This window comes from Phodopus roborovskii, unplaced genomic scaffold (genome assembly GCF_943737965.1).
Source record: "Phodopus roborovskii unplaced genomic scaffold, PHOROB, whole genome shotgun sequence".
Lineage (NCBI taxonomy): Eukaryota > Metazoa > Chordata > Mammalia > Rodentia > Cricetidae > Phodopus > Phodopus roborovskii.
This window is the reverse complement of record NW_026126407.1, coordinates 29058276-29086103: the sequence shown is the minus strand read 5'-3', so window position 1 is coordinate 29086103 and position 27828 is coordinate 29058276. Positions and strand designations below refer to the sequence as shown.

The 27828-nt window shown below is 49.3% G+C and overlaps 2 protein-coding genes across 2 annotated transcripts in view; one reads left to right on the top strand and one right to left on the bottom strand.

Annotated features, from left to right (window-relative positions):
• Canx (calnexin) overlaps window positions 1-27828 on the bottom strand; it is a 1018992-nt gene that overhangs the window by 419904 nt on the left and 571260 nt on the right. The gene's annotated exons all lie outside the window — the stretch shown is intronic.
• Window positions 1-27828, top strand: part of Adamts2 (ADAM metallopeptidase with thrombospondin type 1 motif 2) — a 193194-nt gene that overhangs the window by 137538 nt on the left and 27828 nt on the right. Inside the window, exon 5 of the mRNA XM_051180771.1 lies at window positions 13929-14012. Within this exon, the coding sequence (XP_051036728.1) occupies window positions 13929-14012 (84 nt within the window). The remainder of the gene's footprint in view (window positions 1-13928; window positions 14013-27828) is intronic.

Genomic DNA, 27828 nt, shown 5'->3' with positions numbered 1-27828 from the left:
CAGCTGTTGGGAGTAAGGCTGCTAGGAGGCTGGGTTACAGACTTCTGTTCACCACTCTGTTTTGCATACAGACCCAGGAGTAGAAAGACTGAATCATATGGTAATTCTATGTTTAACTTTTAAGAAACCACCATGCTGTTTTCCACAGCCGCTGTATGATCTTATGTTCCCATCAATAATGCATGAGGGTTCCCAGTTCTCCACAGCCCACAGCATTTGTCATCTTGATGGTAGCCATTCTAATGGGGACATGAGTTGTAAATAATCTGCACTGAAGTTTAAGTTGCATATGTGGCCAGTGGCAATTGTCCTGAGCATTGCATGGTGGAAAAGCCTGCTGTGCGTTCCTCTGAACTTGAAATTGACCACCATTACTAAAGCACGCCTGGGCAGTTCTGGGTGTGTGGACCTTAAGCCACAACCCCAAATAGCTCTCCAAAGCCTGGCTAGTAGCTTGTTACGATCCCCTTGTAAGTCTACAGCTGGACCTGGGATTCCCAAAGCTGGAACCAAAGTAGCATCACAGCAGGACCAACATAGTATTGGGCTGGAATGTAGCTAGGTGGGTAGCGCTTGTCTAGATGTGGTGTTGGATGAGCTCCAGCTGCACTCTGGGTCTAACCATTGACAGTAATAGCAGGTGGAGATAGCTCTATGGCTGAAGCAAGCTGCCCACTGGGTGCTGTGTGAAAGACTTTTCTTAGGGAGATGCAACATATGTTCATGTCTGTTCATCCCAAAAGGGAACACAGGACAGACCAAAATAGCAACTACACCAAAGTCCAGGGTTACTAACTGGTATTTAAGTGAGGGGTCATTTATAGGAGCAGAGATGACTCAATAGTGGCTCTATCTCCACATGGGCTCTGAAACTTCCTCAAACAGTGAGGACAGACAGCTGGCACCAAGTTGAAGCCCATGAGCCTAGAGGAGACATCACATTCAAATCACAACAGAAAGTGAGAATCTGTGAGTCTGCCCCTACCCCGTGCTTCGTCTCAGACCCATGGGAGGTTGAGGGGTGAGACTGTCTTCGTGAGACCTGCTTTCCCACAGATACCACCTACCACCTCATTCCCTGCCAGCCAGAACCATTTTCCCAAGTTCCCTCCCTAAATTCAGAAAAGTAATTTTTCCAGTTCATTAAAACATCCTATATTTAACACAGATAATATATTATTTATGCCATAAGATTAGAATGAGCTGGTATAGATCTCTCCGTATTTTCTCCCAGGAGCTCCTCTCCACGACTTCATTTTAATGAGTATAGAATGTTGCCATGGGGAGAGTGTGCTTTTTATGTAACTTATTGTTTATATGACACACCCATGGGATAAAACTCACTTCTCTTTTAGAGGTCAGATGTGCCACAGACTATTTTACATGCATATAGCTGAATCTGCCCCTTACTTATCCTTAATTAGACTGGGCTCCTAAAAGCTAAGTCTTCCAACAGGTGATACACATGTTAACGCCTTTTATACCAGAGTACCTGTTACGGCCTCATCATCATCTGTGTCTGCTCCGCCGAGGAAAGACCATGGCCCTGCCTCATTCTTAGCTGTGGTTACTGATGACTACAACGGTGATGTATTAATGCTTTCTGTTGCAAGCTATAGCTACTCTGGTTATTTTATTTTATTTGTTTGTTTTTTCAAGGCAGGGCTTCTCTGTGCTGAAGAATCCTCCCCAGACAAATTCTCCCTTACCTCCATCAATCCTCCGACCCCCACCAGCTGCAACAGCCCTTTCCTGAAGGTCACTTGGTGACCTCACACTTAAGCTGGGTTTTACCTTTCTCCTGGTCATACCCCCAGACTACCCACCACCAGCTAGTCTAATAGCCTCAAAGGTCATCTGAGGTCACTGTGAGGGTTCTGTTTAAGGGGTGACTGATCTGGCTTTGAGCTCTTTTTGAAAGCAGCTTAGATCTGTGGGCAAGAACAGTCTCTCTGAGCTGTGTAAGCCACTCTTCCACTGAGGGCAGACCATTCCTTAGGCTTGTAGAGAGCATGGGGTCCCCAGGGGCCCCCTGAGATTTCAGAGCTGCAGCTGTACCCTTTGATTCTTCCCAGCAGGATGAAGGGCCTCAGCACAGTGTGTTCTGAAACAACTCGTGTTCAATGAACAATCTCTCTTGATGCCAAGACTCGGATATGTTTCCTTTTTTCTTTTCTAATTTAATCCAGAAATTGGCCTTGACTTGCCAAAGCCTTGCCAGGGTTTGTAAACAATCAGCTGCTCACCAACTTTCAAGAATGCTGGGGCCGGCACAGCCGCAGCACAGGAATGTTTTGTGCCTGCAGAGGCATCAACCCCCCCATCCCCGCCTCCCCCTCAACCCCATCCACATGTCTGACTCTGCTTCCTGCAATAAAGAGACACTGAAACCTGGGGCTGCCCAGACAAGAGGGGCACGTTTGGTGTAGGAACTGCCTGGAGCAAAGAGAAGGAAGGATGGAGGCCCACAGCTCCCTTCTTCATCTTGCTGTGTTGCCTGCACCCCAGGAAGTGCTTAGGACATTGTTTCGGGCCCTTCCATTCCTCATGCTTGTCCCACTAGACCTGAGATCGAGGCACTGTGTGTGTGTTAGAGAAGACCCACTTGTCGGGATGGCATGGGGCACTGCATACAGAACCCATAGGAGAATCAGATGACCAGGTATGGCATGGCTGGGTGTCAGGCAGCAGTGGGCATAAGTGGTTGGGGCCTAGCAGAGACCAGGAGAAACCACATCCCCTGGCGATGGCTTCCTTACTTCTGTTCACTTATGGCTGTACAGGAATGACCTTGCCAGGTCTGGTTTTCTTAAATGAAGGCTGGAATCTCTGGGTTGAGACCTAATCGATTTTCAAAAAGGGCTACAAATTGCAATTAGTGTGCCTACTGTTAGGTGAATCCGAGCAATGTATCCACCAGCCTAAAGGCCAGCCTGGTTGTTCCTGCACTCTGTTCCTTAGGCAACTGTCACTGTAGTTCTCTCTGTGCCCCAGGGCAGTTGATCAGCTCCACAGGCTACTGTGGCATGTATTACTCTAGGTGTCTAACACCTGGGTGGGTATGGGGCAAGTAGAAGCCCTTAGGGACATGAGCTGTTGCCCTACACTTCCTAGACAGCGTACCTCATTATGGTCACTGGGGTGTAGTGATCTAACCCTGATTCTGGTTGCTTAGAGTAGGCTTGGAATTTAGGGGTGGGATGAAGACTAGAGCTGTACCAGGGGTATCTGGAGCACTTGGATTAGGGGAAGCTCCTCAAAGGCTTCTTCAGCTTCTAATGCAGATTAGTCTGATTGGTAGCAAAGTATATGCAAAGGCCCAGGGTATCTGTCTCCTCTTCCACAGTTTGGACCCAACTGAGGCGGCATAAGGCTCTGGGGAGAGGCAGTGCATGAAGTTGGTTTGGCATCTAGAAATATCTCAATTGGGAAATCTGGGGCTCCTCAGATACAGCTGAGGAGGCTCAGGGAGGTGAGCAGTGCGACCAGGGCACAGCAGTGGAGTCACATGTGCTTGTCCTTCCCACCGCAAGCCATCTTGTCTATGTACATCTGTGTCTCTCCTGGGGATTGCCAAAGGAAATTTTATCTGTTGTATATTTCTGTTCTAATATTGTCACCAACACACACACACACACCCTCTTTCATGATGTGAGCACTCAGGATATGGACCCCTGATGAGGTTCTAGGTGGGGCGAGGGTCACGCTGTAAGCCATTGGAGTCCTGCCCTCACGGAGCTCACATTCCAAAGAGCTGGGCAGGTGCAGAGGCTAGTGATGATTGTGCGGGGAATGCTGGCATGGGGGCACATCAGGCTATCCTCGCTTCTGGTTCTGTCTGGTGTCCCGTCATTCTCCCTGCATCCCAGCAGCCACTCCCCATCTGCCTCCCTCTCTCTCTGATGCCTCCTGACAGCTGATGAGGAAGCCTAGTTGCTGCCTGTCCTTGGCTCCCTGGGGGACCTGACAGTTGTCAAAGCGGGAGTCAGAGTCCCTGTAGATGGACACGGAGGGCCAGGCATCATCACTCCCCAGTGACAGCTTGAAGCTGCTGTTGAGCTTGTCTTGTGCAGGCTCCAGCAAAGAGGTGACAGCTGAGCCAGACAAAAGAGGTGACAGCTTTCCTCACTGAGCTCCAGTCTGGGCAGATGTGGGTTGTCACCATGCTTGGGTCTGTACCAAACTGTAGTCAGACATCCCTGAGATACTCTTCCAGGGGTGATGTGTCTTAGAACTAGGGAGTGTCATCTGAGGTACCCCAAGTTTCAGAGCAGGTTCTGAGAACATTGTCTGCCTGATTTTGTACATTCAGTCCCTGACAAAGGGTTGGTGCATAGTAGGTGTTCACTAAATGCCTTTTATAATTCTTCCTTTTAAATTCTCAAGAGAAGGTCTTATGTAGTCTAGTCTGGCTTTGAACTTGCTATGTAGCTGAGGCAGACCTTGGATCCCTGATCATCCTGGTGCCAGGAGACACATACTATGCAGAGGGCAACTGCTTCATGCTGTGTTGGAATCAGCTCTGGCTAGTTCCGGGTGTTAGAAAGCAGCTGTGAGAGACATGTCCGTAGCAGGATACTCTTGCCATGAGCTTGAGCTTATAAAGCTTAACTCTGCTATGTTCTCTGAATTTCTCAGGATCCCTCTGCTGGGGTCCAGGGACACCATGCAAAGTGCTGATTTAAGTCCCTTAGTAACAGGTGCCTCCTTCGTGTCAGATCACCAGGCCTGAAGGACAGTGGTCAGGCCCATTTGAGTCTTCCTGTTTTGTGCTGCTCTTTACCTGTGCTGCACGGGTGTACAGGGTGGGAAGGGGGACTCCACGTGGCTTCCATTCTGCAGCCTCTCCAAGGTCAATGTCAGGCTATCCCCACCTGCCCCAGACACCCCAGGTAGAACCTCCCAGGTGGCACATGCATCTCTCTAGGGCTGGGACAACCAGGGTGCCTACCTTAGATACACTGCTTTACTCAAGACATGGGTCTAACCGTCTTCATAGGCACTATCCAGGGACCAGACTCTTCTCTTATGATGTGGTCTGTCCCGTCACTGTGGGAAGCAAAGCCCAGAGGTCTCTGGATCTGCCCATCTCTGATGCTAAGGTTGGAGTGGGGGCAGAGCAGAGGAGTCCTCCCCCAGCCCTGATCTCACTTTCCACTTCCAACATTTCCCCTAGCTCCTTCATCTCCCAGAGCGTTTTCTACTCCCAAGACCACCCCTCCCTGCAAGGAACTTCCTTGAGGCCTTTGGCTTCTTGGGTGCCTGGTATCATTTTCCTCATCTCTTCCCTTGGGTCACAATCTGATCAAGCAGAAAGAGAATCTGGTTTACTGGGGAATGAAGAATGTGTTGTTTGCTGATGACATGGTGGTGGAGCCCAATGGCAGAGCTCAAGCCATCGGGGACAAGTTGTACCACACGGGCTGGGAAACACACAGGAGTGATGCTGGGAAGGGGGTGCTTGCAGTCTGACCAGGGGTAGTAGAAGGTCTTGGCATCCGAACTGTGACACCACATTAAACCCCAAGTCTCTGCTCAGGGAGGCTAGCCAGCCACCCCAACATAATACTCCAGATAGTTGATGTCCCCTGGTCATTGCCAGCAGGAATCAAAATCCCTGCCATCTCCATCTTTCTCCAGATTGGGCTGAGAGTAGCTGAGAGGCCTCTGAAGGCTCCAGGCCCTCAGCTGTGTCCTTCTGTGTCCTTTGGCCTCAGCAGCCACCACCCTCCCCTGTCTGGCAACATTACTTCTGATATTTGTCAGGTCAACCCATGGGAGACTGGGCTCAGAAGGATGAATGGATGGCTGTGCCCTGAGGAGATCAGGCCCCTGCTCCAGATCCTGCCCACACTCAGATGTCTCTTGGTTGTGGAGAAACATCATAAACTAGTCCTGGTGTTTGCAGAGACCCCATCCTGGTGTTACCAGGGAAACCAGGGCTCCTTCTTTGTGTTCTTAGTCTCATTAATGAAAGATTCAGTGAAAGCTCAGGATAGTTTTGTTTGTTTGTCTGTTTTTTGTTTTCTGAGACAGAGTTCCTCTGTGTACCTCTGGCTGTCCTGGAAGTCTCTCTGTAAACCTGGCTGGCCTTGAACTCACAGAGATCCTCCTGCCTCTGCTTCCCAATTGCTGGGATTAGAGGCATGCTCCACCAGCACCCAGCTTTCACGGATACTTCTATGAGCTCTGGAAAACAACAGGCAAGCAGGCTGTGACTCTTGGCAGCTGATGGGAGGAGGGACATGGAGAAGAAGTAGGAAAGCCATGCCCTTGGCATTAGGCTGGCATGTTTAGCAAGGAAGGTCAGCAGGCAGGTACATGGCAGCAGACAGCCATATGGTGGAGCAGGGGTGAGGCTTAGTGTTAGAGCAGGAAATCTCTAAGTGCCAGAGAGAACGCGCTTAGGCCTTGGACAAAGAAAGAGAAAGGAAAGAAGTAAAGTAAAGTTACACTTTTCTGAATTAGGACTGTGAGGTGGGGCAGGGTTAGCAGAGCTAGATGGCTGCTATGTCTCAGCAAGTGACTACTGAGGACAGGGTTTCTGGAAAGGATGAACACGTTATCTGATTAAAGGGGTAATTATTCCCCGCACCTGCCCAAGGGATGGTGCCTTAGCCAGGTGACCACCAGGTCCTATTGCATTAACTCTTAGAGCAGGAGACAGTAGTTTGAAACCTTCCATTCTCTGGAGCAGATCAGAATGTCCCGTCTTCCCCAGGTGTATTCATCCTTCCTACAAGGACTTAAGGAATGACAAAGTGGGCGTTTACCTTTCTAGTGTTGCCAGGAAAATGGGAGGCAATATCTAAAGGCTGAAGCCAAAGGGAACCAAAATCTGGTTCCCATTTCCTGACCCCTTGGACAGCTTCACTAATATATTACTATGCACTGGGGACTTTTCTAGATGCTTTTTAAAAAGTTTGCTATTAGCCTTCACAACAAACCTGTGCCACAAGGACAACTATATCTCCATGCCTGGGGAAACTGAGGCCCAAACAGAATAAGTGAAGGTGTCCTGAGTTACACAGCAGGATTGCCGTAGCTCCTCCTGAGGTCAGATACAGCTGGGGGTGAGGAGTCCAGACTGTCCATCAGCTCACCCCAGAAACCCAGGGGGAGGGGAGGACAGCTTTCTGTGTTTATTGCAACCACATGGAACAGTTTCTATGGCAATCATGTTTTGTTCAGTATACTCCCCATCCCCAGCTCTACCTTCAGCTCAGCAGTACTCATGGAATGTCTACTAGGCTCTGTGCGTTGACAGCCTACCTAGGGGTGAGATAGCTTAGGCCTGGTCCCTTACCCAGCGAGTTATCTATCCCCTGGCCTTGGAGGGTGTGGACTTCCACAGGAGAAGAGGTAGGAACAGATCGTGGAGAGGTCTGGGGGGGGGGCTATCTTGGTTACCAAGTTCAGGTATTTGGAGTTAAAGAAGGGGTTTGCACACCTCTAGTCCCACAATGCCCATTTGACAAGCCCACTTATGCTCCAGGAGACACAAATACAAATATTCTTCCTGTGAGGCCAGCAGACTGCTTCCCCCCCCCCTTCCTGTGGGTGTGTCATATCCATCTCCTTCAGCTTCCCACTGCTCAGTCTTGAGTCCTCCAAATTCTAGTGGGTGCACTGTCTTGTTTCCCCCAAATTCCTGTGTGTTCACTCTATCACAAGCCTCTACCCTGGCAGCCTAAACCTACCTCGTCTCTATTTACTTCAGAGGCTTGCACAGAAGCCACTCAGGGGCTGTGCCCTCCCGCCACCCTCTGGGGATTCCCACGATTACTTCGTTCTCTAGGTTTTCCAGGTGATTTTTGACATTGCTCATGGCCCAAACTTAGCTACACAGAGACATGGGTATCCCAGCAACAAGTCTACCATGCAGCAGGGGCAACAGGCCCCCCTCACAAGGAACCCCCTTTCTTGGACAGGTTCTCCCATTCTGTACCCCAGTCCCCCTCCTCAAGGGAGTACTCTGGCCACCTCAGGCCCTCTCCAGGGCTCACTGTCATTCCAGGGAGGCTTTGCCATGGACCAGGCAAACTTTGACATTGTCATGCAGAACCAGGTCCTTCCAGTCTACTCCTGAGCAGAAACTTGGCTGCCTCTTTGCATAAACAAAAAGCACATCACAAAGCATTCCCCCTAGATGCCAGTTCCTGGCCTCCAGCACACAGAGAAGGGCTGCAGCTTTGACTCTCTCCCCACAGGGCTTAAAGGCTAAGATCTTAAAGACAGGGCTCAAGGACATGGCCCAAGCCCCCACTCCACCCCACCCCCACCCCACCCCCATGAAGTCTGGGCTAAGGGATGTTGCTTCCTCTAGCACACAGGCCCTGTGGACAGAAGGCAAAGGAGGGCTGGTTGCAATAGGAGAGGTTAGGCAGCCAACTGTTCCATATCATCATCCAGCCATTCAGCCATCCAGCTATCCAGCCATCCAGCCATCCATCTTCAATTCTACTTAACACCTACTGCAGGCTAGAATCACTGTAGAGTGCTTTGCATAGGGAAGGTGAGGTTCATCAGTGCAAAGCCCTGAAGTAGGGCTAGGCTCCTTGTTCAAGGGGGAGCTTGGAAGAGGCAGCAGAGGGGCCCCTACCTTCCTGACTTTGACATCCCATGAAGAGCTGTGGAGTCCCTCCAGTGTTGTGGAAAGATGGGAGGAGTTTAAGCAAGGGCATAAACACCATCTTTCTTTGAAACACGGATTACTGTGTGTTCCACTCCCCTCCCCCAACCTTTTTATTCCTTAAATTCTCTTAAGATATCTAAGGAATTCAGGACTGGAGAGAGGCTGCTGGAATTCCAGGCATGAGCCTTTCCCCAGGCAGGGTGTGTGTGTGTGTGTGTGTGTGTGTGTGTGTGTGTGTGTGTGTGTGTGTGTGTGTTCCAGCTGGGAGGTGGCCTTACTACCCATACCAGACCACATGGTTCTCACATCCATCTCTTCCATCCACGCCTCCCTGACCCTGAGCTCCAAATACCCACATCTCCTCCCCTTGCATCTACTCTCTAAGGATCTAGAGCAGTCTTGGTCAAAATACAGTGTCATTCTCAGCCTTCAGCCCACATCCCATGTTGAGATGTCCCACTGAGAACCTAAGAAGGGCCTGTCACTCAGCTACACATTTACATGCACGGTGGGGCCAACACTGACACACTAAGCTCTAAACATGGGGGACACATGGCTTTCCTTAGTTCTGTCTAATGTTCCTCCTTCTCAAGCACCCAGCCCTAGGACAGAAGAACACATGTCTTCTAGCTCTTGAGAAACAGGCTTGTTTCTTCCCTTTTCAGAGCTTTGGAAGAATGGTCAGCCAGGTCAAGGTTAAGCCCTTTGTTAATCAAGTTTTCTTGGCTGTAACAAACACCTGAGATTTTCAATTTAGGAAGGTGAAGGGTTTCTTTAGGCTCATGGGTTCAGAAGTTTCAGTACGTGGTCATGTGGCCTTTCCACTGGGGGCTTGTAGAGAGGCAGAAGATCATGAAAGGGAGTGTGTGACAGACAGAGCCGCTTATGTCAAGGTTACTAGAGGGAAGCAATTGAGAAAGACAGACAGAGAGAGTCGAACCTTCCATGTCCCAGTATCTTCAGGGACATGCTCCCTCCTGACATCCCAATTTTCTTCTCCTAGGCTCTGCTCCCAATCTGAAAGGTTCTGTCAGTTTTCCAAGCAAGCACCATAGGCCAGACACTGAGCCTCCAGTGCAGGAGCATTGAGGGAAATTTACAGTGCAAACCACAGCCAGCCCTGACTCTTGTGGTGGCAAGGGCAGCAAAGCACCACAGAGCTAGTGTGAGTGACAGTTTGTCTCAGGCAGCTCTAGAAAGTGACAACTCCTAGACCAAGATTGCCAGCTAACCTGACCACCACCCCGCCACCAAGTTATGTCCTCATCTGGAGGGGATGAAAGGGAAAATGAGGGAGGAGAGGAGGGTCAGGTAATTCTCTGCTGCCTTTTCCCACAAGGTCACTAATGCCATCTCAAGGACACTACCCCCTGATCTCACCTAACTGATCACTTCTAAAGGTCCTTCTCCAAAAGCTATCATATTGGGGATCAAAATCTCATTCTGTGAGTTGGGTTGGGCATAATTGGTCTCTATGGTACACTCCCTGCTCCCACATTAGGGAACTGTATATGGTACAGCATGCATCTTTCCCGTGACTTCTGTCCTTGAGACGGAGGACCTGTGCCTGGGGTTCACCTTTGCTGCAGCAGCTGTACCACAGGCCTGTCCTTCCCTCCTGCAGGTCTGCATCCCTGGGCTCCCTCTGAAACATGGCGGTGCCTCAGCTAACAGACAGTTAACTGGGCAGTCCTGCTCTTGTGCCCTGAGCTCAGGTGACCACTGTTATCTACTGTCCACTGCTGGGAGCTGGCCTCCCTGTCAGGCTTGCTCACTGCCCAAGCATATTGAGTCTCCGTGTGGCCTCCCAGGGCCCTCTGAGGATGGGAACCTGTCCCTCTCACAAGCACAGGGAGTGTGGTGTCCAAGCGCAATCTGCTTTTCCTTTTTGGCCAAGGGAGCTGCTCTATCCTCACCCTGCCCCCACCTTCAGAGGGTACCCTGGAGACTAAAACTGCAAGGCTGCTTTCCTTCCCCTGCCCCTTCCTGCTGCAGGAGGACCTTCCAGGGCCTCCACTCTTCCTAACAGTGATTCTCAGCAGAAGTCTGTGAACCGTAATAACCTGGCCTTGCACATCATAGATCAAGCAATTAAAAAGAAAGAAAACAAACCCCTTTCTTCTTAAGTTTCTGGTTTTCAAGCCATTGTCTCAGCACTCACTGAGAAAGAAAATCTAGTTTGGGCCTCAAAGTTGAGGCAGCAATGCCTGTGGTTTGGGGGGCGGGGGTTCCACCCACTCCCCAGACCTCATGCAGAACAGTGGGACAATACTCTTTGCCAACTATGAAAAATACAGTTTGGGTTTTCATAAGCACCATGCATCATGTGTGTGGAAATCAGATCCTCGCAGGAGCTCTGTGAGACACACTTCTGCTCTGATGTTATGAAGGAGACAGTGGGTGGTGGGTGAGGTAGGCAACGGGCTTCCTGAGCTGCAGGTGCTAAGGTTGGTACTTGGGTATTTAGCAGATGGTCCTCGGGGGCCCATGCCATGCTGCCCAGACAGACAGTACATCCAGGGGAGTCCAGACAGCGAGCACACAGCAGAGTCCTGATGCTATGTCAGCCGCGCTCCCACATTTCTTCCCCAAAGGAGAGGAGGACAAGAGAACACAAACAACTTATAATCACATTGTCTGTCTGTGCAGCAGTTCCTGGCAGGGCCTGTGTGTTGGGATCAAAGGTGGCGTTGGCTGGGGACCGGTGAGCTTGTTAGCTCTGTGCTCTGATTGGTGCCATCTTTATCCACAGCTGTGGTGACAGCAGCAGCCACTGGACTGTGTGCCTCACAAGCTCTGTGCCCCCTCCACCCCATCCATCACCATGATTTTCCTTGTTGTGCTCAGATTCCCGAGGCCTCTTCCTGCTGTTTAGAGGGAGCAATTACAGTTGCCCCAGGAAGAAAACCTGAAAATCGGGGTGCAATGGACTCTGACTGGGGCAGCCTAGCCATGTCTGCTTTTCCATGGAGGGCTTCGTGGGCAGCCCCTGGGCCCAGTCTGCATACAGACAGCATGCGTGGCTGGCCCATGCCGCTCCCCTCCGCGACTACACCGATTTTCTTCTTTCAGCAAGTGTCTGCTGGCCATGCTCTGCTCTGCTCTGGGGCTGGGGAGAGGGACACCTAAGGAGGGGAAATTCAGACTGAGTCAAAAGTCAGTGGCAGTGGTATAGCAGGCCCCCTAATCATGACAATTACTAGTTACGAAAGCTCGACCTTATACTCGTCCCACTAGTTCTTATAATGTAATTTAACCTGTTTCTCTTCATCTGTTTTGCCTTGGGGCTTTTACCTTTCTTTCATTACGTATGTCCTACTTTCCTGCTTCCTCCCTGTCTGGCTGGCTGGCTGACCCCCCCCATCCCTAGCCCCATCCCCACACCCCCCACTTCACACTAGCTAGCCCCTGGCTGGTCCCTGGCTGCTGGCTGGCTGTTCCCCACTCCTCATTCATGAAAGCCAGCCTTATGTCCATGGGCCTGGCCCAGAGCTGCTTTCAACTGGGAGCTGCATTTAAAGGTGTCACTCTAGGTAGTTGGTGCCCATGCTGTGGCAGGTGTTTTTACTTAGCTTGTTGTTTCTACTTAATGTGCTGGCTAATAAAGTGCTCACTGTACCACGAGCCTCTTCAAGCAGCCATACCCTTTTTCTTTTTTCTTTTTCTTTTTTTTTTTTTTTTGAAACAGCAACACATCTTTACATAGTTAAACAACTGTTCTATTCCACAAAGTGGGGCTTAAGAAGGTTGGGGTGCCAATTCTGACCTGCAGGGGCCCCACAAGAAGGAAGGACATTTGCTCAGTCAGTGAAGGAGGGGACAGTGAAGGGCTATTCCAGAAAGTTCTGAGTTTGAGGTGGGAAGATGGGAGGGTGCGACCCCAGGGTAAGGAAAGCTCTAACAGCTCTGAGCCTTAGGTTAACGTAGCATGTTTCTAGAGGGTGGTGGTCATGCTTGTAGACCATGGAAGTTCGTTCTCCTGCCCTTTTATGCTGTGGGCATCTGGAGGACAACTACAGATGCCTGCTAAGGATAATGTTTTTATTTATTTCACGTGTGTGTGTGTGTGTGTGTGTGTGTGTGTGTGTGTGTGTGTGTGTGCATATGTGGGAGTGCACATGTGTGGGAGTTGCACATACCTGAGTGCTACAGAAGCCAGAGGACAACACATGGTGTCCTACTCTTACTCTTCGAGCTACTCCCTTGAGATGAAGTCTCTCTCTCTGAACCTGGTGCTAGGTGGCACCTGTGGGCCATGGGGATCCTCCTGTCTACAAACACCCCCTTCCAGCCCTGGCATTACAAGTACAGGCAAGGCCTTTTTCACCTGGGCACTGGGGAATTGAACTCAGGTTCTCATACTTGCACAGCAATCATTCTTACCCACTAAGCCGTCTCCCCACTCTCAGAATAATGTTTGTTAAGAATAAGAATAAAATAGAATAGTGCTCAAAATGTTAAAGAAGACCATGACAGGCATAGAATAAGGCAAGCAGAGTGAGAGACCTTGTGACCAATGCTCCCCATTAGCAGGATGAAGGTAGAAGTAGTCATGGGTACAAAGTGGTCCTCATTCCCAAGTGCAGCATCCTTCAGCATCAGAAGGGCTCCGCTCAGTTCCAGAACACCTGAAAGGTGTTCAAGACCCTGGAGTAATATGTGTGGCATTTGTGTTTAACCTACACACACACACTACCGTATTCACCAAGTGATTTCTACATGGCTTGCAATACTTCATAAGGAACAAGTGCCACTTAACTGGTTATTGTCTTGTTTAGAAGGAAATGACAAGGGGAAAAAAACCTGTACACTTTCTGTAAACTTGTCCCCAAATATTTTTGCTCTGGGGTTGGTTGAATCCTTGGACACAGAGTTTGTGGGATACCGAGTGTGGAGTGTATCAATGTGCACGGGTAACATTTCACAGAGCAGCAACAACCAGGAATGACTTACTCTGACAGTTGTCATTCCTTCTGGGGTGAATGCCACACTTCAGTGAGAAGTGACGATGAGTGAATTCTCTGGTCCAAGTTCAGCCAGGAAGTGGGATGTCTCAGGAGGCCACTGCAGAAACCCAGGCAAGTGGTAGTAACGGCCGGGGCGGGGATGGTCATAGAGGGATGGATCAAGAGGCAGTTAGAGTTGATGAAATGTCGTAGGTAAATATGCAAAGAGAAAGACAAGCAGGGCCCCTGGGCTCCTACCTAGGGGCATAGGGACAAGATGCCAGGGGCACAGTCAGAGCCAGTTCTGGCCCATGGTTCCTGCTGATACCTCCCTGGCTGTCTTTCAGGTTAATGAAATCTACCACGACGAGTCACTGGGGGCCCACATCAATGTCGTGCTGGTGAGGATTATCCTGTTGAGCCACGAAAAGGTGAGTCCCTGTCTCTGGAATGAGTGGGACCCTGAAAATGAGGTTTGACCCATATTTGCGATTGCTTGCTCTCCCATACACCCTGCCTTTCCCTGGACATGCTATTGTCCTGTAACAAGCAAGAAGTTGTGAGCCCCTGCTCCAGACTCCCTGTACCCTTCACTGTGACCTATGATTCTTTGCTTTAAAGAGCAGGTTATCTGGTGTGGTAAGGCCAACAGACCACTGCAGAGATAGCTGTGGTCCCAAGAGGCTGAGGCTGGGTGTGTCCAGGACTCAGGGACCGGAGGAATCCTTGCTATAGTCTCTGCCGGTGGGAAAGAGGGAGGCAGCAAGCAGGCTCATGGTAGCCTCACTAGAGAGTCTCAGCAGATTCACGAACAAGCCTGCCCCAGGGTGTGGAATTGGCAGCCCTGAGTGTAGACAGACACACAAGACTAAAGTGAGAGTGAGCTGAGACTGGGATTCTGTCTTTGAGGAGATCCCGGTTCTGGATGGTTTGTATGTTACGAAAAACATGCTCATATTATTTGCTGTATCCATCCATGTTTCTGACATTCTTGGCTCATGTACCCTTCATCCATCTCTGGCCATGTCTAAAACCTGTGCTCTCATCAGACCTCGGATCTTCAGCTCCACCAGATCTCTCTGAGCCTGTCTGCTTTCTCCTGCTCTTGAATCCTGAGCCCCTTCCCCCACAGTCCTGGAGGGCTGTAGTTAACTCTTGTTACTGTGACAAAACGCCTGACAAAGGCAATTTAAAGAAGGATTTATTTCGGCTCGCATACAATGTTCTGAAGAAAGCCAGTAGGCAAAAAGGAGGGATCGGCCAAAAGCTAACTGAGGGGATGTTTCTTACTGTGTTCACACTCTGTAAGATTTGCATGTTTAGAGTCGAAGCAGGGACAAATCAAGAGCAGTAGTTATGATGTCCTTTGTCCTTGTCATACAGAAGGCTGTGTCTCTTCCCTGTGGAACTGGAGAGTGCTTTAAAATGACACAAGAGTTTAAGCGGTAACAAAAATGTCAATGAATTTTCTATAATTAAAAACTAAAGCCTTTCCCACAATGTGCTCCAGGGAGGTGTCCCAAGCCTGGTCATAGGTGGCAGGAGAATACTTCAAAACTTAAAAACAACTGAACCACTTTGAAAAGTTTTGTTTTGTGGTGTTGTTTTGTTTTTGAGAGGGGTTCTCGCGTAGCCCAGGCTAGCCTTAAATTCACAACAATGACCTTACACTTCTGACCTCCCTGCCTTCATCTCTGGAGTGTTTGGGTTACAGGCATGTGCTAGCACCCTGTCTTTATGTGGTGCTGGGGATTGAACCCAGGCTTTCAGGCATGCTAAGCAAGGGCTCTACCAACTAAGCTACAACCCCAACCCTTGGAAACAATTTTTAAAACTGACAGGGAAGAATGTAGAACTGCAAATGCAGATGACTTGGTTTGATAAGGGGTTTGTGCACCCATAAATTTGGGTGTCCCAGGTCGGGGGAGGGCTGAAGCCAAGCCCTCTCATCCAGGTTACTGAGTGACAACTGTAATGAAACCTACATCCCTACATCACACTTCTCCTGGGAGCAGGGAAAGCCCGGGGGGACGTCAGCTCCACCCGGAAGCTGTGGGCAGATTCTGCACTGCTGTAAGCACCCCCTAACAGTCTTGTAATGATGAGTTTTTTGCCAACTTGACACAAGCCAGGATCATCTGGGAAGAGGGACCTCAGCTGAGAAAATGTCTCCATAAGATTGGCCTGTGGGCAAGTCTGTAGGACATTTCTTTTGACTGATGGTCGCTATGGGAGGGTTCAGCCTGCCACCCCTGGACAGGTGGCCCCAGATGATATATGAAATCAAGCCTAACAAGTCACGAGGAGCGAGTCAGGAAGCAGCATTCCTCCACGGCCTCTGCTTCGGTTCCTGCCTCTGGGTTCCTGCCTTGAGCTCCTGCCCTGACTTCCCTCGGTGATCAACTGCGATCAGTACATGTAAGCCAAACACACACTTTCCTCTCCAAGATGCTTCTGGCCTTGATGTCTGTGACACCCAAGTGACGCTTTGCTCCTGCCTCCAGGGATCCAGCCCTACTTCCCCAGACCAGGTCACTCCAGCTCTTCTATCCTGGGCTGGATCCTCTGCTGTCTTGGTAACTTCCAGGCCTTTGGCAGGAAGGATGGAGATGAGATTACCTCCATTTAACTGGGGAAATGGATTCACACTCTATTGTGGGCACACTGCTGTGGGGGCAGAGTCACACTGAACACAGGCACTGAAGGAGGATGACGTCAAAATACACCAACATGCGTTCTTTTGTGCTCTCCTCGCTAAATAGTTCCTTGAAATGAGTGACACTACACCAGCAAATGTAGCTCATCCAGGCTGGAAATGGTGAAGCCCTTGACTTCCCCCTGCTTTTCCTTTACAAACAAAATCATAAACTTTAATTTTTGTATGCATTTATATTCTATGTCTTTTGAAGAATTTACTTTTGAGATTGTAATTGCATCATTTCCCCCTCTCTTTTCCTCCCTCCAAACACTTCTACATATCCCTTTTTGCTCTTTTTCAAATTCATGGCCTCTTTTTCATTAATTGTTGTTATATGCATTTATATATATGCACACAGATACTCACAAATATAAACTGTCCAGTCTAAATAATTAGACTTGTATGTGTGTTTTCAGGGCTGACCATTTAGCATTGGATAACCGATTGATATGTTCTTCCCTGGGGAAGACTGCTTCTCCTGCTCTCAGCATCCCGTAGTTGCCTGTAGTTCTTTGTGTAGGCTGAGGCTCAACATCTCTCCTGCATCGTTCAGCTCATGTTTAGACAGTCATGTTGGTGAGACGTCGTGGGTTCTTCTGACGTTACTAGGAGACACAGTCTCATGGCAAAATTCCCGATCTTCTGGCTCTTGCCATCTTTCTGACCTCTCTTATGCTGTGTCCCCTGAGCCTTAGGTGTGTTCCCCTCTTCAGAGGACATGTCAGCAAGGCTCTAGGACATTGAATCTCTAAAACCAATGAACTAAATGAACCTTTCTGTTTACAAAGTTCATTGTCTTGGCCATTTCATCAAAGTAACAGAAGACTGACTAACATACTTAAGACAGAAAGTACAAGGTGTGGTATTGATGTAGGGAGAAGCCCAGGAGCTCACTTGAGGTGTGCTGGGTGCTTGGTGGCCCAGTCGAGGTGGCCAGGAGAGGTGAGCATATGGGCCTGGAATCCCAAGGAAACCTGGAGTGTTGAGATGGACACGAGAATTGTTTGCACAGGGGAGTGGGCCATGTGAGGTGGCAGCCAAGGAAGACCTTCAGTGAGATAAGACAGATGGGCAGAACATGGTGACCAGTGCATAGAAGGCGGGAGGCTCTTTTGTTTTTAAAGTTTTGGAAAAAGTCCTGAGGGATGATAGGTAGACTGCCAATGTTTTATTTAAAGGTGGGGAAGGGGCAAATTCCCCTGGTGATGTTCTGTGCAGCCGAGTGGCAATAGATGTTTACACAGGAAAAGAGGGGTGGTGCTCCTAAAGCAAGGAAAGCAGGTGCTCCCCGTGGCGGCCTGTGCCGGGAACTTTGGAACATGCATGGTGAAGCTCTATGGGACACATTGGTACACTTTGTTCTTCAAACCTGTTTCACAGTGGACTCCTTTTCTCTGGACAGTGACAGTCCACAGAATTTGCCTTGGAAAATGCCACCTAGGAGTCAGTAGCAGTAAAACTAGCTATAAGTGGGTCCTTCCATGCAAACTCGAGGACTGAATTTGGATCCCTAGCATTTGTTTACAAGCAATCTGAGTGTGGTGGGATGTGTCCATAACCCCAGCATGGGGGTAGCACATACAGGAGGATTCCCGGAGATCATTGACCAGCCATCAAAGCTAGACTAATGATATCTAGGTCCAGGGGTAGACCCCGACTCAAAAATAAGGTTGAGACACCTGACATTGACCTCCTGCCTTCACACACACACACACACACACACACACACACAAACTCACACTCACTCAAGTGTAAACAATCAAGACATATGAGTTTATTGACACATAAGTGCTTCTCATATTGAGAGTCTAAATTTTTTCCTTAGATTTAAATGACAGGAAACTAATATCTGAGTAAAGCAGATAAAATTATAACTGTTTCCTATTAAAACCCAAGAGACTTCATTGTAAAATCCATGGAGTGAAAACTTCAGTGATAAGGATAAACACAGTCTGGTCACTTAGTGGGCACAGATCCTGAGAAACGTGTCAGCAGGCAATTTGCCATTGTACATTGCGATGTACTCAGACCAAGACAGCCGTGATGTCACTAGGTGGCATCATTGCACGGGACCACCATCATTTATGTCGTCTGACTTTGAAATTTCAGATGCAAACACTGTGACCCAATGCCACCTCCTAGTGGGGATGAGTTAGAGAGCAAAGGTCCCTGCTTAGAGGCTAAAGTGCTCCTGCGTAGGACCAGGTTTGCATCCCAGCGCCTACAAGGTGACTCGCAACTGAGTGAAACTCCAGTTCCTGGGAAACTGACTCCCTTTCCTGGCCTCTGTGTGGGATCTGACATGTACATGGTTCACATTTACTCACATGCAGCCACACACATAGACATAATTCCTTAAGGTCCCCTGCATCACAGTAATGTCTCTGAGGTAGTGTGAGACAGATATAGGACATACAGAAAGAAAGGGTACGTTTTTCATGACAGAGAAATAAACAACACAGAACACTGTTTCTTCTAGAAAGATGGAGAGAGGAGAGGTGTTGGTTTTTTCCAGGTTAAGAACTGGATATTTGGTGGGATGGTTCTGGGTTGCATTACAAACAGGCACATTTCAGAGCAGGTGTGTGTCCTGTGGCAAGATGGTTCAGGGACAGTTTACTGCCCCGGTCTCTGGAATGGAACACTCCTGGACTATGACAGGAAGAGGGTTCAGCTTGGAAATCTTGGTACCCTGGATGTAGAAATGCAAATAAGGAGATCATGTTAGTAGGACGTGGTACTGGACTACCTATCTGCAGAGCTGTGTGGAGGGGAGAGAGTGAATATAGATCACAGCTGGGCTTCATGGAGAAAGCTTGGAGTAGAAATGAACATCCTCAGACCAGGACCTGGAAGAAACTGCAGAGGTGTGTTAGTTAGCTTTTAGGAGCTGAAACAAAATATCTGAGACAGATAACTTAAAAGAAGGAAAAATGCAACTGAGCTTATGATTTCAGAGGTTTCAGACTCTGGCTGTTCAACCCATGGTTTTGAGACTTTTAGTGACAGAACAATGTGGAGGAATGTGGAGTAAGTGAAGGGTATTCGCCTCCAGAGTAGAGATGCGAAGAAGCTGGGAAGCAAAGACAAAAGCTGATGTTGCAACACTGACCTAACTCCCTCCAATGGCACATCAACTAGTGGCCAAGCCTTTAACACACCCCTTGAGGGGACAGTGTAGAGCTAAATAGCAAGTGGCTTGGTGCTCAGCTGTGGACAAACAGCCCTAGGCTGCAAGGCCACAAGCAGCATCTGCAAGGAGGGCTGTGTACCTCCTGGAGCCACAGGCCACACAGGACAGGGCTGCTCCATTCCAGGACAGCTAGCAGGACCCACAGAGCCTGGCCAAGCAAGAATGCAGCCTCTAGCCCTACTTGATCATTCCACAATAACTTCTGCAGATAAATTATTAGACAAGGCAAATATGGCTGAGCCCAAGATATTAAAAAAAAATCCCTGTATTTTTTTATGATTAAACTCCATAAATTTCCCAAGAATCTCACTCCCTCTAGTTACTTATGAAAGTTTCTCATTTCTACACTTACCTTGTGCAGGCAGTGTCTTCAGCCACGGGTCTCAGAATGTCTTGTGTAGCTCTCGGGGCAAGATTCAGTGTTGTGATTTTCAAAGAGTGCCATGGTTGTAGGAGATGCACCCTAGGCTCAGAACCTCTGGCCTCCCGAGTCCACTCTGGGGTGTGCAGGAACAAGAGTAATACAGCTGTGCCTTGTTCAGTGACAGACAAGATGCCAGCACCATGAAACCAACACAATGAGGTGAAGCAGACTTTGGACAGAGTGTCCAGGCAGAGACCTGAGGGCCAAGAGGCTCAGTGCCTATTGCCCCTACCCTCACCCCACGTAGACTCAATAATAGCGAAAGCAAAGCTGGGCTGTTAGATGGGACCCTGGGGGTGGGACATTGTTCATAGCAACACATGAATCCTGGGAAGGTGTTCTGCATGGGAACTCTGGGTTCTTGCTGGGGACTGTGATGGTTAAACTTGATTGTCAACTGGACAGGATTTGGATTTGTCATGGAAACAAGTCTTTGGGATTCTCTAGGTTTGGTTAATAACGTATAGTTTGAAGACCCATCCTAAATGTGGGTGGTGCCATTATGTAGGCCCGGGTCCAGGGCTGAATGCAAAGGAGAAAGCAAATGGAACTTCCAGATTGTGGATGTCATGCTACCAGCTGCCCTAAATTCCTGCCATGGTGACTTCCCTTCCATTTCATGTCCCCTTGAGCTGAGAGCCAAAATAAATCCTCCTTTAAATTGCCTTTGTCAGGTATTTTGTCACAACAACAGAACAGGTAACTAATAAAAAGAATGAGGTTTCCTCTCTGGAAGAATTTAAGCTCCTACAAACAAAGGTGGCTGCAGCCAGGAGGTACTAAGTTGTGTCTACCACAGTCAGAATGCGCTCCTGGGGTGTGAAGACATCACCTGCTCTTTGGCAGAAAGTGGCACAGGCTCACAGCTCCTATTATTCATCCCTAGTTGTCACTGGAAATGTACCAGACCCCTCCTCCTGGTCCCTCCCTGCCTTGTTCCAGGTCCCACTAGGCTCCAGTAGGGGTAAAATTGACAATACTTACACGAGTGGCATGTTGTTTATCTCAAGCTTATGGGAGGCATCCGAGTTATCTCAAGTTTTTCCTAAAACAACATTTTTCTCCATTTCTTTAAAAAAAAAAAGAAGAAAAGAGATTATCTTATTTTACACAATATGCCACCAGCCAGGGAGCCGAGCATCAGCCGCGCTCGTGGGTTGCATAGCAACTGGCTTTTCAATTGATTTTTTGAGAAGGAACCAAAGCTACTCAAGTGTTCTCATTTTAAATATTTCCTTGGATGATGGAAATCAAAGGAAATGGAGATGAGAGACTTGGGGACATTCCGAGGACACAAGGTATCTTGTGAAGGCCAGCTCAAGACAGGGTATGAGATGCTTGTTGGAATTTGTCAGCATTCAGGGTGAAAGGTCATACATTCTTGGTCTGTCAGTAGAAGGAAGAGGCATTCTGTGAGGAAAGAACTACACAGCCCAAAGCCTTGTAGCCGAGGCACCACTGTGTTCTTGCCACGTGTCCCAGGGTATCACCTGTCCATCCACAGTGGGGCCAGAGACGAGGGTGGAGCCAGGATGCGAAGCGGTGGCTTCTTCCAGATAGCCTTGCATCAGGGACCCTGCAGAGCCACACACAGTCTATACTAACCTGGGAAAGGCCCTCACCATCCCGATGGGAGCAAGACATAACGGTCAGTCCCTAGTCATTCTTGGCACACCTCCTCACCCAGATAGATGCCTTTGGGTCTAGAGTAGAGTAGGTGAGAAGGTATCAGGGCTAGACACTGCCACTGGGGGGGGGGAAGGGTGTCTTAGTCCATCTGAGCTGCTGTAACAAATAGAGCTTACATTGGATACTTAGTAAACAGAAGTTCATACCCCATAGTTCTGAAGCCTGAGAGGAGTTCCAAGTTCAGAATGCCAGCAGATCCGGAGTCCTCACAGACAGCTGCATGTTCACAGGGTGGCAGAAGAGACAGGCCTCAGATCAATTCTATATGAAAGCCACTGCAGTTCAGGGGACTTTGTCCTCCTAGCCTGACGACGTTCTAGGGTCCCACATATTAATAATATTGTACTAGAAATTAGTTTCCAACATGTGAATTCCAATTTTTAGAACATGACAAGAGGCCACTCAGCTTTGAACCCTGTCCTGATAGCTTGGTTTTCTCAGAAGGGCACGCCTTCCTGCCCTCCTTCTTCTTGAAGATCTACGAGGCACCTATACCGTGACCTTTGAGCCACCCACATTACCTTGTGCGCCACAGCTGGGAGCAGAAGTCCCCAGCCTTGGGGGTTACTCAGGCAGCCAGGCTGGACACAGTAGAGCTTGTGTGGAACCGTCGAGCCAGTTCCTGGCATTTGTGCCAGCCCCCTGGTACTGTGGGACCTTGAATGAGTTACTTCATGTCACAGCTTTGGTTTCTCCAGTAAGAGGAAATCCGTGGGACCCCAACACTTGGCAGCAATGGCTGCCATCATGGAGGGCAGTGAGAGACTTTTGGGGTTCACTGTCAGTCCCTCCCCTCAGGGCTGTACCACTCCCAGCCTGGATCCTCTATGGAGGCTCCTTCCCCAGCTTCAGTGCCCTGTGATTTGAAGGTTTCTACTCAGAGAGCACTCATACACGTGTCAGAACAGTGTTTCAATCACTCCATCTTAGGGGTCTTGTTCATCTTTGGGTGGCTCCTTTGTAAGTCACACTCTGTCACAGGGAGATGTGTCTGAGAGGAAACACATGCCTAGTACTCTCAGAGCCTGGCGCAGCCCACTATTTCAGGCACCCTGCTGGGGTCCTGGTAGATATCCCTCAGGATAAGAGGACAGCCATAATCACTGTCACCATCCATGACAGTGAGGCTCCAGGGGGGTCACACATGGCAGCCACTTTGTCCCTTTGTTTCATATCCCACTTTGTCATGCTAGTGGGTCAGAGGGCACAGTCCTTGGACGAGCTACCCCAGCCCCTCTGTAGCCAACGCTGCCAACCAAGGGTGACTCTGCTACTCTGTCCCCTACTCATGGACTTGAGGTGATGTTTAGAGACACTTCGGCTGTTTTCAGGACAGAACGCCTCTCCCCTACACACACACACACACACACACACACACACACACACACACACACACAGGTTAACTGACCCCAAAGGCCAGCAATACTGAGGTGGAGAAGTGAGCGCCACTCAAGGGATCCTCACCCCTGTGCATGCTTTCCTGTTCCCTGTCTGTTTGGGAGGGCTAGTCTGAGGCTGCCTGAGGCCAGGACATTCTGGGATGGATTTGGGACCAACTAAAGCCAGGTAGCCTTGGAACCTGAAGTAGTGCTATTGAGTGGGCCACACAGCCACTGCCTGAATAGACAAGGACAAGGAGAACTTGTGGGTATGGGCTGTGTCTTGGTTTCTTTCTGTCACTGTGATAAAATACTCTGACCAAAGCGACTTGCGGATTTTATTTCAGTTTACAGTTCCAGGTTATGGCCCATATCACATCAGCAGTCAAAAGCAAGAGCAACCAACGTTTAGCTCTGTTCAGGTCTGCTCTCTGTATATACAGTCCAGCCTTCCGGTCAGGAAATTGCGCCATCCTGGTGGCTGTGTCTTCCCACCTCAGTGAACAGAATCAGGACAGTCTCCAGCAGCCCCACTCACAGGTGCCTCTCCCAGGTGATCTTAGAGTGTCAGATGGACATAACACTGACTATTGCCAGCTGTGTGCCCTGCCCACCCTGTCACAGGTGAAAGCCCCTGCGCTCCAGGCTGAGTGCTCAGATTGTGTCAGAGGAGCCCAGAGAAAAAGGCGCCGACTTGTGTGCCCCACCCCTGCAGCTCTGGGCTACCTGTCCACGGCTCTGGGATTGGTTGTGTGTCCAGTGTACTCACAGACATGTCAGCACCCACCCTGCAGAGCTTCCCTGTTGCCAAATGTGGAGACTGGCCTCCAGGCGGCAGATGCCATTTTCCTGTCTCCTTGACTGAAGGAGGGAAGAACATAAATAATTCAGTTCATTCCACCACAAACAGTCCACGTGTCAGAGAGCAGAGGCTGGAATACAACTTCTTGCACAAGTCTTAATTGGTTTGTTTAGGGTGAGGCCCCAGAGGCTGTGTCTGGGGCCTAGAGGGTTACCACTGCCCTTCTGCAAGTCGGGTCTGCAGCCCAGCCTGGAGGAGCAGACATTGCTCCCCAGCCGGCCCACCTCTCTCAGGGTCCTGACACTTCATTTTTGTAGCAGCAGCGCCACCTGGTGGATGCATCTGGAGCCTGCCCTTCCTTTCTCTGGAAGGACTTACCTGGGGGACAGAACTTCCTCTGGCCTTTGTATGGCTTCCACCTCCACCTCCCCCTACTTGTGGGATTGGGGTCAATGGTACGAGATACAGTTTCTCATCTGGGAGTTAGGATAGTGACAGTGTTTATGGCTTAGGCACTTGTGAAATTTAAATGAGATACATGTGAGGTTTGGCCTCAGAGAACCAGAAGGCCATGAGCACACAGGAAGAATTAGCTGTTGCCACCAGCTTGCTGGTGAGCCCTTTTTCAGGAGTTCCTGGGGATGTTCCTGCAGCCGGCCCTCTTTATCTAGACACATCTGTCCTTCCCACAGCCCTTTGGGCTCTGTACTTCGTCCCTGTCCCAGCATGACTCTTCAGTATGTGTATATTTATTCTTGTTCATTCATTCATTAATTCATCCACTCCATTTTTGCTAAACATGTATGATAAACATGCATAAACATGAACAGACCTGTATAATAGCACACAGTGTATCTAGAGAGGGGCCATGCAACAATCGGCGGTCTTGGGTAGCAAAGCCCACACTAGGAGGATGGCCACTCACCTTGAGGTCCCTGTGTGGCATTCAGTGCGCCACCTTGGAGGCCTCTCAGTTTCTATGCTTGGAGACTGGACTCATCAATGGGAAGGGAAGGGTCAGGCCCCCACCAGGACTTCTACGCCCTGGCTCCTGGGACGTTTCCACAAATGCACACTGCAGGCACAGTGGCCATGGCCAATCTAGGGTCCCCACACTGGGGTCAGAGTCATGGAACTGTTATCACTGTGGAGAGCCATGCCCCAGATAACAAGCCCTCATTGCATCAGGAGATAGACCCTCCAGCTACCACTCAGCCTCGGGGAGTGGATATGCCATAGTCCACTTTCAAACAGTGGACATAGTGCCACCCCTCTGCTCCAGCCCCCAAGCTCCTCCACACAGGCCTACGGAGTCAGCCAGACCTCCCCGGAAGGATTGTTCCTGCTCAGTCATCCCCACTCAACACAGCTGTTAACAGGTACACAGAGACTTTCCTAGAAAACGCCAGTGAGTAGGATCCGGGTGTTGGATGCTTCCGGAGCTGAGAGAGACAGATGGCCACGACCAGTGAAACAAGCAACTCTTGAAGCCTTTGTGACTTCCACAAGGGATCCAGACTTGAGAAAAAGGAAGGTTTCCCTTATCTTCGGTGTTACTTTCTATCCAGAACACCTGCCATCTGTGATGTGAAAATATTAAATGGAAAATTCCGGAAACAAAAGTTTACAATGCTTAATTACATACTGTTCTGGGGAACTTGTTGAAGTCAGGCACTGTTTCACTCCATCCTACCAGAATTATCACCTCATGCAGGTGCAGAGGTAGACACCCTGGATGCTAATGGGCTAGAAAGAAGCCAAAAGGTCAAGGTTTATCATAAGTATGCGTATGTAGGGAAAACACAGTGTATACAGGATCAGTAGTGTTTTCCAGCACCCACTGTGGATCCAGGGTTTTCTAGCAGGGCTCCTGCAGCTGTCCCAAAGGCAATTAGACTGCCTTTGGCAGTTGGCACCTTGCCCTGCCCACAGCCAGCTTGTGTCTCCTTCAAGGACCCAGACCTGCCTAGTTGTCCCAGATATCTCTGCCTCAAGAAGAGATTTTTTAAAGTTTTTTTTTTAAAATTATGTGTATATGTGTAAAGGTAGTTAGGGGCTGGTATGTGCATGAGAGTATATGCATGAAAAAAAAAATCAGGGACCAGAGGGTCCTTGGAGCTGGAGCTGCAGGCAATTGTGAGCTCAGGTCCTCTGCAAGAGCAGTATGTTCTCTTGGTCACTGATCCATCTCTCTAGACTCAGGAGAGGAGTCTTTAAGGACACATGGAGCAAGTTCTCTGATGGGTCCCGTAAAATGGGGGGGGGGGGGGAGTAGGATGAAGGAAAGGGGCCCGAGGAAGGAAGCAGCAACTTCTTTGTGCTTCAAAGGCATGTCAGCTGATTTTTTCAGTCCCTTAAACCTCTGTTCTGTTAGCTTAGCTTAGGTTCCAGCTGACCCTTGGGCTGGAGGAAGAGTTCTGGTCTGTTCAGTATTAGGTTCTATACATTGGGAAGCAGGCAGGAGGTACTCCCTGGAGGTTTCAGCAGGTAAGCACATTGTACAAGAAAGACTGTCTTCATGATGGATTGTCCCCAGCACTGTGACCAAATAGATCCCACACCCTCCCTGCTAAGCTGTCAGGCAGCCCCCACACATCCTCCTCCTTGTGTCCACTACCATCCTGTGCCAAAGCCAGAAACTACCTTCATCCTTGCCTCATTGTCTCCACCCCCTGGCCCTGACATCTCCTGCCTGCCGCCTAATACACCCAGATGATGAGCCCTCTGTCAGTACAATGGCCACACTTGCTTCCCCTTCCTGACTCCACCCTTTCTGGCAAGAACCAGGTCTTTCTAAAATGCACATGGATCCTGTCCTTACCACTGCCTTTGGGCAGGGCACTCTGTGACCCCCTAAAATGCTCCAGACCGAGTAAGAACAAGAAACCTGTCCCTTGGGTCCTTGGTGCTTGCTTGAGATAGGCCAAACCTTGAAAAGGTTGGGAGAAGTTACAGTTGGTTCTCCACACCCCCAGCCCTGCTTCTGCCAATTCCAACAACTACAGATGGAGGATAATCAGGAGGAAACATGACATCTGTATTGAACATATGCAGGCTTTTATCTTGTTGTTATTCCCTAAACAATCAGTCTAACAACTATGCACTCAGCACTTATACTGTGGTACATGGTATAAGTCATTTAGAATTGATGTAAAGGATACAGAAGGAGGTGTGAGGTTCTATGTAAATGTTGCATCCTTTTATAGAAGAGACTTGAGCATTTACCAATGTGGTATTCGCTGAGTACTAAAAACACTCCCTCAGCAGATATCAAGGGATGGCCATATATGCACTACCCACACCTTGTCGCTTGGGGTGCCTGGATGCTTTACTTCTCGGGGTGCCTGCCTGTACATCAAGGCTCACAGGGCACAACACATTGTTGCTGTTTTCTGAAGTCCTGCTTTCTTGGGGTCCCCCTCTGTAGTGCAGCTCCTGTTTGGGACAATGCTCCCCAAAGCTGCCTCTACTCTGCCCTCTAGAGGTTGTTCTTGGGATTCCAAAGCTAGGAAATGGGTCCTAGTCCTCTTGAGCTCTGTCCCCATAGCATGAACCCCTTGGGGCCAGGGAACACTGGTAACAGTCTGCCTTCTTGGAACAGACAGAGAACAAAACAAGACAAGAACAAAAACACAAATCAATATTTCAATAAATTATCCTGCCACGGCAGTGAAATCACCTTGTCTGCCAAGAGAGGCTCAGGACTGGAGCCCAGCCTTGAGGAAAGAATGTCATCAGCAGTGTCCAGTCTGCAACACGGTGGGGTGTCCTGTCCACCGCAGTATCTTCAAAACGGAAAGGGGGTCCTTCCACGGGAGGGACTGCCTTTATTCAGAAGTTCTTAAATGAGTGACTTGGGGAGAGGGGTGGAATTTTTTTCTGTCCACTAAAGTCACTTTCATTCAAGCCAACCCAACTATTGGGTTGGGAGGTGCTTGGGCATTGAACCCAGGCTTTTGTGTTCTGGGCTGGCACTGTACCCACTGAGCTTGTAAACTTTACATTAACAGCAGACTCATCCGAGACATTTGGTCTGGCAAGCCTGGGCCTCTGTTCTTGAAT